Source organism: Loxodonta africana, chromosome 9 (assembly GCF_030014295.1).
Source record: "Loxodonta africana isolate mLoxAfr1 chromosome 9, mLoxAfr1.hap2, whole genome shotgun sequence".
In the NCBI taxonomy this organism is placed as follows: Eukaryota; Metazoa; Chordata; class Mammalia; order Proboscidea; family Elephantidae; genus Loxodonta; species Loxodonta africana.
This window is the reverse complement of record NC_087350.1, coordinates 80,793,039-80,808,995: the sequence shown is the minus strand read 5'-3', so window position 1 is coordinate 80,808,995 and position 15,957 is coordinate 80,793,039. Positions and strand designations below refer to the sequence as shown.

The 15,957-nt window shown below is 45.1% G+C and overlaps 1 protein-coding gene across 4 annotated transcripts in view; it reads right to left on the bottom strand.

Moving 5' to 3' along the window:
• PAX5 (paired box 5) overlaps positions 1 to 15,957 on the bottom strand; it is a 200,154-nt gene that overhangs the window by 71,431 nt on the left and 112,766 nt on the right. For all 4 annotated transcript variants that reach the window (XM_064291723.1, XM_023545128.2, XM_064291725.1 and 1 more), the window contains one exon: positions 15,418 to 15,547. In XM_064291723.1, coding sequence (XP_064147793.1) covers positions 15,418 to 15,547 — 130 coding nt within the window. The remainder of the gene's footprint in view (positions 1 to 15,417; positions 15,548 to 15,957) is intronic.

The following is a 15,957-nucleotide window of genomic DNA, read 5'->3' as shown; positions in this document are numbered from 1 at the left end:
CCAGGTAGGAACATGCCAGGATGCATAGAGCATAAGTTTCCCAAGAAAGGACCAATAATACCTGCTGCTGTCTGTGCAATCACTCAACAAACCTTCGTGGAGGGCCTCCTGGGTGGTGAGGCCTGGTTGGGCAGTGTGGACTCTGTATGGATGGGCTGACTTACAGGATGCCAGCTTTTGGAGGGTGGGTCAGCTCAGTGCCCTCCAACCAGATACAGCCCAAGAATAAGACAAGCCGCAGCTGACACAGCCCCAACACAGGTGGCTATAGATCCACCCACTGGCCTTGTTTGTGGTCTGTTCCCTAGATCAGAATCATCCCTACTCAGATGCGCCTCTGACCAGACTCCCTGTCTGCCACGGACACATCAGGTGAGAAGCAGTGTGGCTGAGTGGGCAAGCATGGGCCTCTGGAGTCTGACTGCCTAGGTTTAGATCCTGGCTCCACCACTTTTTGAGCTGTGTGACTTCGAGCTTGGTTTTTGCATCAGTAAAATGGAGATAATAAGAGTAATTCCTTAACAGAGTTATTGTGTGCATTAGACTAGCTAACATCTGTAAAGTGCTTAGAACAATGCCTGGCACAGAGCAAACACGATGCAAATGTTAGTACTGCTGGTGACTCTAGGCTTATTGGATGCTATCTTGGACCTGCCTCTCTGGCTGTTCAGGACTAAGACCAGCTCTGGGGGCAGAGCCCATGTTCTAGCTCCTACCCAACATGCCAAGTCCCCAAACAGGCTTTTTGGCCACCTCCTCCCTGATATAGGTTCTGACAATGTCCTGGACCTGGGTTAGGCTTGGAGAAGAAAATAGTGGCTGTGGAAAGGCAAACACGTCTCTGGATGAGCAATTCCAGACAGGCAGCAGGTGCTCCTAAGGATTCATGCCAAACCAGCCTTACTAAACATTTACAGAAGATCTCAGGGAGGGAGCAGAAGCTCCACGGCCTGTCAGGTAACGAAAGCAAAAGCTAAGAGATAAATTAGAGAGAGGTTTTTCTTGAGCTGTGAACACTGGCAGAAAAAAAAAATGAAAAGAAAAGAAAAAGGCAGCAGACCAGCAGAAGAGAATGCATATAGAGGAGAAATAATAATTGTGGTAATATTTTCCATTCAAAAGTCCATCATGCTTAATAAATGTGTGTGAGGATATGAACCAGGTCAATAACCCTCACAACAACCCAAAAGGATGGGATTTGGGCCATCAGTAACAACCAATTACAGTAGACAGCTTGTTCATTCATCCATCCATCCATCCATCCATCTGTCCATCCATCCATTCTTCAACAAATGCTTTCCCGGATACCCACTCTATTCCAAGCCCCACCCTAGGCTGTGCCTCGGGAGGCAGAGAAAATTCAGAAACTTTGAGTCCAAGGTGAGTTATGCTGGACACAGCCCTGCCAACACGTTAATTTTAGGACTCGGGACCTCCAAAACTACAAGATAATAAATCTGCATTGTTCTAAGCCATTAAATGTGTAGCAATTTGTTACAACAGCAGTAGAAAACTAATACATGAAACCAATGGAACACCCAGGGCAGGGAGTCATCAGGCCTGCTCCATACTGAGCAGACCCCCATTCCTCCCACCCGCCACCCTGGGACGTCTTTCACCATCTCCTTGGTGTAAAAAAAAAAAAATTTTTTGTAGAGCGCCCCTAAATCTGGCTCTCCGGGTCAGATTGCTTACCTGAGCTCTAGATTTTTTTTTAAACATTTAAGTCATCCTTGTTCCAGGCTGCATTTTAATGTCAATTTATTTAATCCTCATAACAAGACTCTATCCCCATTTTATAGATGAGGAAACTGAGGCACAAAGAAAGCTGTTGAGAAAGTGAGGTCACTAATTCGTAAGTGACAGGGCTGGGATTCAAAGCCAGGCAGTCTGACACCAAAATCTGTACAAGAAACTGTGCCATTTCACCAGCTTGAACAGGCCGCAGTTCACGCCAGCCTAGCTATGCCGCAGGTGAGTTGGAAGGAGCTTGGCTCGCACCCGGCTGCTAATGCAGAGCTCACAACCAATAGAAGCAGAACAGTGGAGGGGTTAGGAGGAAAGCAGCCCTGCCGCTCACTAGCTGTGTGAACTCAGGCAGGTCAGTTTACCATCCTAAATCTGTTTCTTCAACTGTTAGTTGGGACAAAAATACTACCTATGGGTTAAGTGAGCCAAAGCACATAACAAATGCTCAATAAACAGTAGCTATCATTATTTACCTCCTGAGGCAGCCTATTCCACTTTCAGAGAGCTCAAACTGTTAGAAAGTTCTTCTTTGCACTAAAGCTTGCCTCCCTGTGGCTGCTTTCCCTGATATGGTCCTAGCAGACAGGGAACTCATCTGCCCTCCTCCCTGCCACAGCCTTGAGCGCACAGGAGGCACCACCCAGGCCCTGAGTCTGCTGTCTACAAGCCAACGGCTCTAGGCCTCCTATGGATGATACGGTTTCCTGCCCTGTCCCCTTCCTGGACCCCGTCCTCCTCTGCCTGCAGCCCCTGGTATTAAATACTGATACCTTGCTACTGTTTGCCCTCGAGTCAATTCTGACTCACAGTGACCCTATAGAATAGAGTAGAACTTCCCCATAGGGTTTCAAAGGTTTTTTTTATCTTTGCAGAAGCAGATTGCCACATCTTTCTCCTGAGCAGTGGCTGGCGAGTTTGACCGTTGACCTTTCAATTAACAGCCAAGTGCTTAACCACTGGGCTACCAGGACTCCTTACCCTCCTTAGCCCTGAGGAAATGGGCTGAGTCAGCCAGACTGTTAAAACTAATGGCTTATCCAGATCTTTAGAGATAACAGAAGTTCTGTATCTACTCACTTGATGTTGTTGTTGTTGGCTGCCATCAAGTTGCGCCCAAGTAATGAAGACCCCATGCACAATGAGATTGGGCTGTTGTAATCACAAGGTTTTCAATGCCTGATTTTTTGGAAGTGGGTCACCAGGGCTTTCTTTCCAGTCTGTCTTACTCTGGAAGCTCCACTGAAAACTGTTCAGCATCATGACAACACACACCCTCCCTTGACAGATAGGTGGTAACTGTGCCTAAAGTGCACTTCCCAGGATTGAACCCAGGTCTCCAGCATTGAAGGGGAGAATTCTACCACTGAGCCACCACTGCCCCCACCGACATGCTAGGATGTCCATAAAATATTGTGAAATTTTAAACAAACTGCCAACAGTAGAGTAGGAACCCATTTGTAAAAACTATGCATGAGTAAACTGATACATGTTTTTAGGCATAGAAAAGGTTCTGGAAGGACATATACCAAATGGTCAACTCTGGCAGCTTCTGCAGAATGGGTTAAGACTAGGGTCAGGGAATACGGTCATAGGTTGATTATCTCTGTACCATTTGAACTTATTTTACAACAAGCATGTATTACTTTTGGGATTTAGAAAGGAATTATAAATGGGGTGATGGTGAGAGACTAGACCAAACTTCACAGCAGAAAAGCCAGGAGTGTCTGGTTTCCCCAGAGCAACTTAAACATCACCTCCTCCACAAAACCGGCCCTAAACCCCACAGTCAAAGAGAAGCAATTGTTCTCTCTTCCACACTCTCAAATGCACTTGACTTCTCCCATGGCATTTATCTTTCTTTTTTGTTTTGTTTTGCCTTGTACATGTATCCGCATCTGTTTCCCCAACAGGCTGTGAGTTTCTTATGGGCAGAGGCTCTGCAATCCTCAAGACCCAGCCTAAATCAGGGACTGACATGAAGGAGGAACTCAGTTTTGATGGAGAGATGAATGAATAAATGAATGAATGGCAGTAGCTCTGCAAACTGCAGGCACAACAGTTTGGACTTCTCTCCTCCAGACAATGACAAGGCAGTCGAGATCTCTGACCAGGAGAGCAAGCTAAGGAAATTGTTATTTTAAAAAGATGGATCACAGCAGGGTGGGCTGGGAAGCTGGAGGCCCAGAGACCTGCTTGAAGGCTATTTGGAAAGGTCGGCTTCCAAGCTGCCCGCAAGTGGAAAAATCTATGAGTGCATTACCAGGACAGCCATCCAGCTTCGTTTATTTTTATCCTACAAAATACAAGGTCAGAAACAACTAGAGTACTTTCTTCTGAAAAAAAAAAATTTTTTTTTTTAATTGACACAGCACTTTTCACAATATTAACTCATTTATTTAACAAATAGTTCTCAGGAACGCTATGCTAACCTGAAAGCAAATCATATTTTCCCTTTGATGTGCATTTTCATTACAGAGATGCTTGAATTTCATTTTGGCTTGGAAATGATCAGACCTCTGGCTTCTCTGAACCTCAGAATATATCTTCCAAACACTAAGATTACAGGCTTCTAGGAATCTATGAGTCTGTAACTGTGAGTCTGTTTAATAACCCAAAAACAAATACTTTAAACCCCAACTGGATTCACCCAGAGTCTTTCTCAAGTGCAAATTGCCTTGTATCTCTGGGGAAAGTTCCAGTCTTGGATATTGAGTTTTCACACAGCAGCCCAGTTGGTGGCTCTCTCTGGGTTGTGGTGCACTGAAGCAGGACTGCTTTTGCAAAGGGACCAGAGCATTTGTTTGGAGAGAGTGTGATATCACCACACTGGGATGAAATGCCGGGTTGTTGCCTGTTCCCCAGCACTCTATACTCAATCTCCCAGGTTTCCACTAAGTCCAAGAGTCCCAAGGCCTGATGTATGTGTTTGGCCCAATGGGCAGGGAGAAAGAGAACTGAGAAATAGTCTCACCCTTTATGCACCTCATTCATTCATTTAAAAAGCATCTTCTGAGGCTGTTTCTTCTGCCAGGAATGCCTTTCCTCCTCAAATCTTCCCAAGGCTTCTCATCATTTAGATCTCGGCTCACATGTTACCTTTTCAGAGAGACTCTGATTCACATTTGTGGTATTATGGGTTTCTCTTATATATGCCCTTTCTGGCCTTGGGTTTATAATTCTGCCAAAAACAATTGGCTGGACCACAGTCTTGCAAGGGATTGGTCAGTGTAGTATGACCTCGCAGGAATTGGTCAATTACTACGGAAAGTTTGGGATTATGGTCTACCGAGGGGACTGGTCAGTTCTCAGTCTGGCTGGGAGGGTCATGCCTTGAAATTGAATACAAGGGCCAATCCCACAGAGGTTCACTACCATCAAGAAGAATGTGGATTAGGGCATGTTCTTTAGACTCGGGCTCCCTGCACTAAGAACCTCCCAGACATAGGAAAGAAAAAGTTGTAACACTGAAGACAGCGCAAGATGGCAAGAAATGGCGGCTATCACAGCAGTGCCCAGTGGCAGAGAGATGGCACAGAGTATGAGTAGTGGAACCCAGGAGACCATCGCAAGGTGGCTGCACTGGGCTTGCAGGCCCATGGAGTGAGACAGCTGAGTGCCTTTGGGTAGGAGGCTTGCTGGCTGAGAATGGGGTACCTATGGGCACTTGTCAGGAGAACTAAAGAGCTGTAACACTTGTCCAAGCAGGGCAGGGGCCAAGAGAAGACCCAGCAGCGGGCATGGTCAAGAGAAGGGCCACCTGCCTGTGGGCACAGCCAAGAAGAAGCTGAGAGCTATCTTGGTTGGAAGCTGTCCTGACTGAAGAACTGTATCCTGTCTCCTGAGTTGTATCTTGTCACTTTCAAGTTGATCCTGATCCTGAGATTAAGCCTGTTACTTCCATAATAAACCACATAATCGTGAGTCTGGTCTGTGAGTTCTAGGTGGCCATTGCAACAAGTTATCAAATCCAGCAAAGAAATAGAGAGTACCGTAAGGGGGGGGGGGCATGCTGGTGTCAAAAATTGTGAAAAAGTTGGAGAGTGGAGATTACGTCTGACCTCCACCTCATAGGAATCAGCTTTGGGCTGATCCTAATTCTCATCCATCCTCCTGAATGTAGACAGGCTCTGACACTACTAGATTACAACCTTCTACCCCTGCCCCCACCCATCCCCACCCCTCAATTCCAGTCACTCTCCATTCTTTCCCCCAGTTTATTCTCTTCAGAGCTCATGTTATTGTGCAATTAGGTTGTGCATTTATTTTGTGTTTTCTGTGAAATGTCTGGCTCTCTCCAACAGGTAAGCTCAGTGTGGGCAAGGACTGTCTGCCAGGTCGCCATCGCACTCCCAGCCCCGCACAGAGTGAGCCCAACACATAGTAAGTATAGATTTTATTCTCCTTCTCCAAAGCACAAAACAACTGTGCTACTCCATTATCTTCCACAGGCTTCCTAGGAGAGCTCAAGGCTGAGCACTCAATTACAGGGTATTAGGGTACACTGTGAGGGAAACCCTGGTGGTGTAGTGGTTAAGTGCTACAGCTGCTAACCAAAGGGTTGGCAGTTCAAATCCGCCAGGTGCTCCTTGGAAAATCTATGGGCAGTTCTACTCTGTCCTATAGGGTTGCTATGAGTCGGAATCAACTCGATGGCACTGGGTTTGGTTTTTTGGTTAGGGTACATTGTAGCTGTTATTGTAATTTTCACAGAACCTTTTGGCAGCCTGGATACACAAGGCATTTCTTATATTTTTGCTTTTATTATTCATTGTGATTTCACTCTGAGGGAACAGGTATTTAGTTGGGTCTGATGATCTTCAAAAAGGGTCATAAAAATGAGTCAAAGGAGGTGTTCCCCTGGAAAGACAAACAAACGGCTGTTCGGAGACGCCTGGCACCTGCCCAGTGGGGAGCAAAGCGGAGGGAGCAGGACACCATCTGGGTTGGAAGCCTCCTCAGGAAAGCCCCACAGTCACTCAACAGATGGAGAGTCTCCCAACCACACACCCCCGACCCCAGCCCTTGAGGTTGTCCCAAAGCCTGGAGTCCATGGATTTGTGGGTCAAAAGCAACACCAGACACAGGTTTTAAGTGTTTCCATAAGGCCCAAGGAAACCCTGGTGGCGTAGTGGTTAAGTGCTACGGTTGCTAACCAAAGGGTCAGCAATTCAAATCTGCCAGGCACTTCTTGGAAACTCTATGGGGCAGGGGCAGTTCTACTCTGTCCTCTAGGGTCACTATGGGTTAAAATCAATTCAGTGGCACTGGGTTTGGTTTTTTGGCTTTATAAATCCCAAAACACAGGCATCTGTCACTGCTCTTGGCAACAGGACTGCAAACAAGGAGAAAGAGACCCTCAACTGCACCCAGGCCTCAGCTGCCCCTCACCTCTCACCAGATGTTCTTATAGATATCACCAAGACTGAATCACCTTCTGTGGAATTCTGTGGGGTCAGGACCCTTCCTCACACATCCCCACACAGAGAGTTGTCACTGGATAAATCTGTCCTTGTTTTATGCCCCCAGGACAGAGATAAAGGATTTTTTGGTACAAGAGCCCAGAAAAATTACAATAGCTAGCATTTATGGAGTATCGATCATGTGCCAAGCCCTGTGTGGAGCACTTGACATGGGCTGCCTCATGTAATCCAAACAGGAAGCCCATGGGGGACGTTCTGTTGTTGGCCCTACTTTACAGATGGGGACTTTGGGCACAGAGATTAGTAAATTGCCCAAGGTCATCCAGCAAGAATATGGTGATGCTGGGATCAAGCCCAGGCAGCCCAGCCTTCCTGCTGACATTCTCAATCACAGGCTAAAAGAAATGCCTTTCGGAAACTTAAACTAGGGCTTATTTTAATCCATTCAGCCATATACGTCATTAAGCTGTGGAGGCCAGGGCCCTGGGTGAGCTCAGCTCCAGCTCTAACTCACTAGATGTGGCCTTGAACAGGCCACCTCCCCTCTCTGACCCCATCTCCCAGCTGTATGACGCTTGCACAGTGCTATGGCCAGGGGTGTTTGTTCTGAGGGAAGCTGGGAGTTGCCAACACTGGATCCTGGACCCCTCCCAATCTTCTCCCACAATGGCCTCCACACATTCGGATGCCTCCTTGGTATCTCTCAAACCCTCCCCTTCACTGTCTCATTATATTCTCACAAGAGCCAGAGGAGGCAGGCGGGACAGCAGTTGCCATTTCCATTTCATAGATAGGAGAACTGAGGCTTAAAAAAAAAAAAAAAGAATTTGCCCAAGGATAAACAAAAGCAACAAAACCCATTGCCATGGAGTCGATTACAACTCATAGCAACCCTACAGGACAGAGTAGAACTGCCCCGTAGGGTTTCTAAGTATAGGACCAGTTAAGTGGCAGAGGCTAGACTTAAACCTGTGCCTGTAGTACTCTTTCCTCCCTCAGCTACTGCTCCGATTAAAAAGGCAGAAGGGGGTAGACTTCCTTGGGCTGCCAAGTTCAGTTTTGGGGACTGAGGCTGCAAACACTGAACCCAGAGGATGCAGCTAATCAGAGCTGGTGGGACTCAGGAATTTGGCAGCCATTCCGTCTATCTTTGTGGGGGCTCATCCACTGTCCCGTATCCTGCCCTCCCTTTGTCTCTAGGGTTGCATGGTCTCTTTGCTTAAAGGGGAAAGCGCCCAGGCAAAACCTCAGATCGCAGGGCCTGGGTCAACCACTAAGCCGGTGTTTCCCAAACTCATTTGACCAGAATAGGGCTCCTTCAGTCTCCTCTTGCCATCCTGACATGCTGATGCAAAGAGATGTCATAACACGGGACAGCAGAGCCAACCCAGGCTCCAGCCCCATGGCCCTCAGGGGGAGGGGCCAGCAAGGCTACATGCTGGTCTCGTTCCTTTGTTCTCCCCCACAAAGGGTCAGGAGGGGACGGCTGGTGGCACGACTGTCAGACCCTTCACCAGTAGAGCAGTGAGCAGAAGCAGGGAACCTGGCGCCCCACCAGCTGTCCTCTCTGGCAGGGAAGCACAGTGGCTGCCCCATCAGTAGGCTTGTGGCCCAAGGACACACCCGCAGATAATTAGTCCCAATCAGGACAAGCCCAAACTGCTGATGGTGCAGGACTGGGCTGGCCATGTCACCAGTTTGCAAATGGTGAGCGGTTTGTGAACTGTGGCCCTGCCTGGTAGATCAGGGGTTTGACTTAATATTTAAGTGGCATATAAACAATGGGGAGAAATAGACTTGTTCTCTAATGGGATCTTCCCTGGACAGCCTAGAGTGTGAGAGCCAGGAATGGAGCAGCATGAAGGCCACCTACCCGCCTCCCCAGGCACCCAGCCTAGCACAGCCCCAGTACTACGTGCTGGGCTTTGCGGGGCTGGCAGACTCAGGCTCTCCCCTGAAGAGTTCAGAGCTGTGTCAGGAAGACATCCATTCACCAGGTGGAATTCACTTGCTGCGTGCCAGTGACATAGGCCCGCTCTAACAGTTCTTAGGGTATTATTCCTTCAAGGTGTTCTGACGTTCTCCATGCTGTCAATTCCACCCCCAGAGGGTATTTTGGAAATTTGCGGGGAGCCTTAAAATGACTGGGGCCCCTGAGTGGTGCAAATGGAGCCCTGGTGATGAACTGACTAAGAGCTCAGCTGCTAACCAAATGGTCAGCAGTTGGAATCCACCACGTTCTCCTTGGAAATCCTATGCAGCAGTTCTACTCTGTCCTATAGGGTTGCTATGTTGGCATCAACTCGAAGGCAATGGGTTTGGGTTTGGTTTGTTTGGGTGGTGCAAAAGGAGTCCTGGTGGAGAAGTCGTTAAGTGTTCGGCTGCTAACCAAAAGATCGGTGGTTCAAACCCACCAGCCGCTCTGCAGGAGAAAGATGTAGTAGGCAGTCTGCTTCTGTAAAGAATACAGCCTTGGAAACCCTACGGGGCAGTTCTACCAGGTCTGTAGGGTCTCCATGAGTTGGAATCCACTGTTTGAACAAGTGGTGCAAACAGTTAACATGCTCCACTGCCAACTGAAAAGTTGGAGGTTTGAGTCCAGAGGCACCTCAGAAGAAAGGCCTGGAGATCTATTTCCCCCAAAATCAGCTATGGAAAACCCTATGGAGCACACTTCTACTCTGGCACACATAGGGTCACCATGAGTAGGAGACCACCGGACAACGACCGGCTTTTTTGGTATATATGATTGAGGGGCACTGTGGGCTTGGAGAGGAACAACCACACACAGTTAAAATTCTTTCCTCATCTCGCACGGTTCTCCTGTTCTGCCAAACGTTCATGTGGTGAAACATCTGCTTATAACTATTTGAATCTAGAATTGAACTCTACATATAAACGTGAATTTGTGATTTCTGCATGGTCTTACTATACATTGAATTTTCTAGGAACACAAGTACCATGTAAATCAAAGAAATGTAAGCACAAGGAAAGCTTGCACTTTGTTTTACTTGAAATTTTACCAGGAGTTCCTGTCCTGCAGTGATTCTGTGCGTGGGGCCAAGCCCTGGACTACTGCACTATGTCCCACAGTTCAGACATGCAGAGTATTTTCATACCAAAGTACGTATTAAGTAATTTTGCTTCTATTTCTCCTTTACCTCATAGTGAGGGCATTTTTAAAAAATTGTTTTGTGGTAAAAATATGTAACAAAACATTTGCCAATTCAACATTTCTTACATGTACAATTCTATGGCATTGGACATTGTTACATTCATCGTGTTATGCAACCGTCTCTACTATCCATTTCCAAGTTACTCTTCCACCATCAACAGAAACTCAGTTCCCCCTTGGCCTTGACTCCCTCTTTCCCCCATCTTAGGGCATTATTTGTATTTTATCTGAAATTATATGTGAAGATAGGCTATGTGATTTATGAACCTAACATCAGGGGAGTAAAAAAAACAAACAAACCTGCTGCCGTCGAGTTGATTCCAACTCATAGCAACCCTGTAGCACAGTGTAGAACTGCCCCACAGAGTTTCCAAGGAGCACCTGGTGGATTCAAACTGCCGACCTTTTGGTTAGCAGCTGTAGCCCTTAACTACACCACCAGGGTTTCTGAGTAAAGGGGCACAGTAAATATTTGCTAACCCAAGGTGATGCTAGATGGAACTGGGCAGAAAATCCTAGTTCTAGCACAGCAACTCGATGGCCATAAGACAGAGGAAGGGGATTAAGGAATCTCCCGCTGCATCTTCACATAAAACCCAGAACCCAGTGCCGTCGAGTCGATTCCGACTGATAGCAACCCTATAGGACATAGAAGCATCTAATACACATGTATGTGTGTGTGTCTGTGTATCTGTGTGTCTGTTCTTTATAATTTCTCACACACATATGATCATATTGAACATACTATTCTATACTTGCTTTTTTACTTAAAAATATATCTTAGACATTTATTCGTGTCAGTACAGATAGCTCTATTTCCTTCTTTTTAATGGTTGCATAGGATTTTATCCTGTGATATAGCCATAACTTATTTAACTAACCCATATTGATAGACACTGGGCTATTTCCATTTGTTTGCCATTGTAAATAACTCCATAATTATATCCCTGTATATGTATCTTTGTGGAGTTTTTTATGTATCTTTGTTCATTTTTTGAGAATACATCTATAAAGATAAATCCTTTAAGTGCATATAAATGTTCTGGGTCAGAGGGTCTGTGCATTTAAAGTTTTGATAGACAAATTTTCCTCCAAAAAAGAATGCATCAATTTATACTCCTATATCAGCGTATGATAATGTCTGTTTCTCATACCCTCTCCAACACTGAGTCTTATAAAACATTTTAATCTTTGATAAACTAATAGATTTTTTTCAAGCTTTCTCATTATTGTTTGTTTTTTATTGTGCTTTAGGTGAAAGTTTACAGAGCATACTAGTTTCCCATGAAACAATTAATGTACATATTGTTTTGTGACATTGGCTGCCAACAGCACAACGTGTCAACACTCTCCCCTTCTCGACTTGGGATCTCCATTTCCATTCGTACATTTTCCTGTCCCCTCCTGCCTTCTCATCCTTGCCCCTGGACTGATGTGCCCATTTAGTCTCATATACATGGTTGACCTACATGTGTTATCATTTGTTTTATAGGCCTGTCTAATCTTTGGCTGAAAAGTGAATCTCAGGAGTGACTTCAGTACTGAGTTCAAAGGGTGCCAGGGGCCATACAGTATTTATTCTTTTGTGTTTGACTTATTTCACTCAGCATAATGCCCTCCAGATTCATCCATGTTGTGAGGTGTTTAGCAGATTCTTCATTGTTATTTATTGTTGTGTAGTATTCCACTGTGTGTATATACCACAGTTTGTTTATCCATTCATCTGTTGATGGGCACTTAGGTTGTTTCCATCTTTTTGCTATTGTGAACAATGCTGCAACGAACATGGGTATGCATATGTCTATTTGTGGGACAGCTCTTATTTCTCCAGCATATATTCCTAGGAGTGGGACTGCTGGATCATATGGTATTTCTATCTCTAGCTTTTTAAGGAAGCGCCATATCATTTTCCAAAATGGTTGTACCATTATGCATTCCCACCAGCAGTGCATAAGATTTCCAATCTCCCTGCAGCCTCTTCAACATTTGTTATTTTCTGTTTTTTTTGACTCATGCCAGTAATATCAGGCTGAGATGGTATCTCATTGTAGTTTTGATTTGCATTTCTCTAATGGCAAGTAATACAGGGTCACTATGAGTCGGAATTGACTCGACAGCACTGGGTTTGGTAATGGCTGGTAATCGAAAGCATTTCCTCATGTGTCTATTAACTGCCTGAATGTCTTCTTTGGTGAAGTGTTTGTTCATATCCTTTGCCCATATTTTAATTCTATGTTTGTCTTTTTGTGTAGAGGTGTTGGATTTTCCTATATATTTCTGAGATTAGACCTTTGTCGGATATGTCATAGCCAAAGATTTTTCCCAGTCGGTAGATTCTCTTTTTATTGTTTGGCATAGTCTTTTGATGAGTGCTAAGTGTTTAATTTTTGGAAGATCCCAGTTATCTTGCTTATCTTCTGGTGTTTGTGTATTGTCAGTTATGGTCTGTATCCTACTTATGCTGTATATTAGGGTCCCTAGCATTTGACCTATTTTTTCTTTCATGATCTTTATAGTTCTAGGTTTTATATTTACATCTTTGATCCATTTTGAATTAGTTTTTATGTATGGTGTGAGGTATGTGTCTTGTTTCATTTTTTTACAGATGGACATCAGTTTTACCACCAGGCTTTGTTAAAAAAAAAAAAAAACTGTCTTTTCCCCATTTGATGGACTTTGGGCCTCTGTCAAAAATCAGGTGACCATAGGTGGGTTTTTGATTCTGTTTCATTGGTCAATGCATCTGTCGCTATATCGGTACCGGGCTGTTATGACTACGTTGGCTACATAGTAAGCTCTGAGATCAGGTAGTGCGAGGCCTCCTACTTTGTTCTTCTTCTTCAATAGTGTTTTACTTATCTGGGGCCTCTTTCCATATAAAGTTAATTAGTTTTCTTCCATCTTGTTAAAGAATGCCGTTGGTATTTGGATCGGGATTGCATTGTGTTTGTGGATTGCTTTGGGTAGAACTGACATTTTCACAATGTTGAGTCTACATAACCATAAGCATGGTGTGTTTTTCCATTTATGTAAATGTATTTTGGTTTCTTGCAGTAATCTTTTGTAGTTTTCCTTATACAGGTCTTTCACATTTCTAATTAGATTTATTCTAAATATTTCATCTTTTTAGGGGCGATTATAAAAGATATTGATTTCCTGATTTCCTTTTCATAGTTCTTTTTATTGGTCTATAGGAATCCAGCTGATTTTTGTTATCACTTTAATTTGCAGTTTTTAAATTATGAGCCAGGTGCACATCTTTCATACGTTGGTGGCCATCTGCATTTTTTTTTTTAATGGACTACCTATTTGTGTCATTTGCCTATTTTTCTACTAGACTGGTTTTTTCATATTCATTTCTAGAACTTCTTTTTATATTAAAGAAATTAGCTTTCTGTTATCTGTGTTCCACTTTCTATCCAATTTTGTTCTTTGTCAAAAGATTTACATTTTAATATTTTTCTTCATCTTTTGTATTTGGAACACACTTTAAAAGGCCTTTTCCAGTCTAGGATAATAAAAAATTTCCCTCATGTTTTTCTCTCATTTTATTAGGACTTCATTTTTTACATTTAAAGTTTTGATCAGCTTGTAATATATTTTTATATGAAGTGTGAAGTCAGGATCCAGCAAGCCCAGTTTTCCAACGCCATTAGCCGAGTGATTTATCTTTGCTCCACTGATTTGAAACGCCACATTTATAAACATCTACATATGCTTGGATCTACTTCTGGACTCTATTGCATTCCATTTGTTAGTTATTACAACATCAGTAACAAATAGTTTTAATTACTGTAACTTTAGCACGTGTTTTTGAATATGCTAGGATTTTTACTCATTTCTCTATTTCAGAATTTTTCCAGCTACCTCTGAGGGTAAAATGAGCTCGTTTAGCAGAGTGCCTGGCACTCAGCAGATACTCAATAAAGCAGCAGTTACCGTAACTATGGGCTAGTCCCACCTTCTCTTCACTCTATCACCCCCACCTCCCTAATTTTCTGCAGTTCCTTGGACATAGTAAGAACCCAGAAATCAGGAGATTGAACATCGGCTCTAACTCTACTCCTCACCCCTTACACTGGACAAGTCACTGCCCCCTCCTTGAGACTTGGTTTTGCATCTATAAACTGAGGTGTTGTCAGAGGTCTTATCATTGCAACACCAGGGGAGAGAGCCTCATCGGACATCTGCAATGTTGGTAAAGGTTTCTCTGACTGAGGCTTCCAGGCTCCTTGTTCCATTGCTGGCACCTTCAGCTGCACTCCAGGCTCTTGCCTATCCCCTACCCCCACCTCAGGTGGACAGGACCAAGTCACTCTTGCCACTTGACTATCACATACGTGGTGCCCAGCTCTGCAAACAGGGCCCCAGCTTCTGCCTATGCCCCACTCATTATTCCCATTTTACAGATTAAAAAACCACAGCCCAGAATTGTTATGTAACTTTTCCAAGATTACAAAGCCAGTAAGTGACAGGTTCAAACTCTGCCTGCAGGGCCGAAAAGTCTTGCTCATTATACTGACAGCCTCTAGGAAGACAAAGAGGTTGGCCCTGGGCCTTGCAGAAAGGCAGCTGCTTTGTATACACCCAGCACCTTACAGCCTAAACCTCCTGCCCTTCTTGACTCAACCTCTGCCTAGAAATCTGAAATGCCAACAGCGATCTGTGAGGATTTCCACTCATCCTTGAAGCTGAAGCCAGCTAGGGCTGTCTTTCTCAGGAGAGGGGTAAATCCTTGATTTCAGAACACCCGGCCCCACCCACAGGTGGCCAGGAAATCACCCAGCCCCTCTGACATGAGGCTTCCCTGCCACTCCTTCCAGCTCACAGTCCATTTGACGTTTCTTCTCCACTAGCTTTATCTAAACACTGTACAGCCATGTCTCATCACAACCATAACCCCTGACCCCAGCAGTCTCCTGTCTGACCTGTTCCAGGACTTCATGACCTCTTTAGAACAAAAATGACCAGTGATGTCCAAGAGCACCAGAGCCATTCTTCCCAACACACATTCTCTCTCTCTGCAGGTCCAGTGGGTGCCCCTCTCATCACCAACACCCCAGATGCCCTCACCTGTCACGATGGGGTAGGACTGCGGCCCCGGCACAGTGCTCCCAATGTCGGCGGGGGTGGGGCTGGTCAGGTTGGCCTTCATGTCGTCCAGCCCTCCAGCCAGCGAGGCCATGGCTGAATATTCAGTGGTCTGCAAGAGGGAACAGAAATATCTTAGCAAATAGACTCCCAAGCACCCTAGCCAAATGCCACCAACACGTACTGGGCTCAGTCACCAAACTGCACTAGCCAAGCACCAGTGCCAAGGCCCACAGGGGAGTTCACAGACCTCCTGGAATGGAGAGGGCAAATTCAGCACAAGACAGTTCTCCAGAACCCAGAGTTCTCCCCAAGCAAAGAAGTAAGCAGGATTCAGGGCAGCTTTCCAAGATTTGCATCTAGCTTTCTTTGTGGCCTGTAGGTCCCCCTTCACCAGGCCCTGCCCAGAGACAACCATCCTCCTCCACTGATGCAGAGAGGGAGGAATCAGTAACCAAAAGCGAGGCAGAAATAAAAGTCTTTTTGCGAAGAGGGTGCTTTTAAACTAAAGAAATGGAAAGA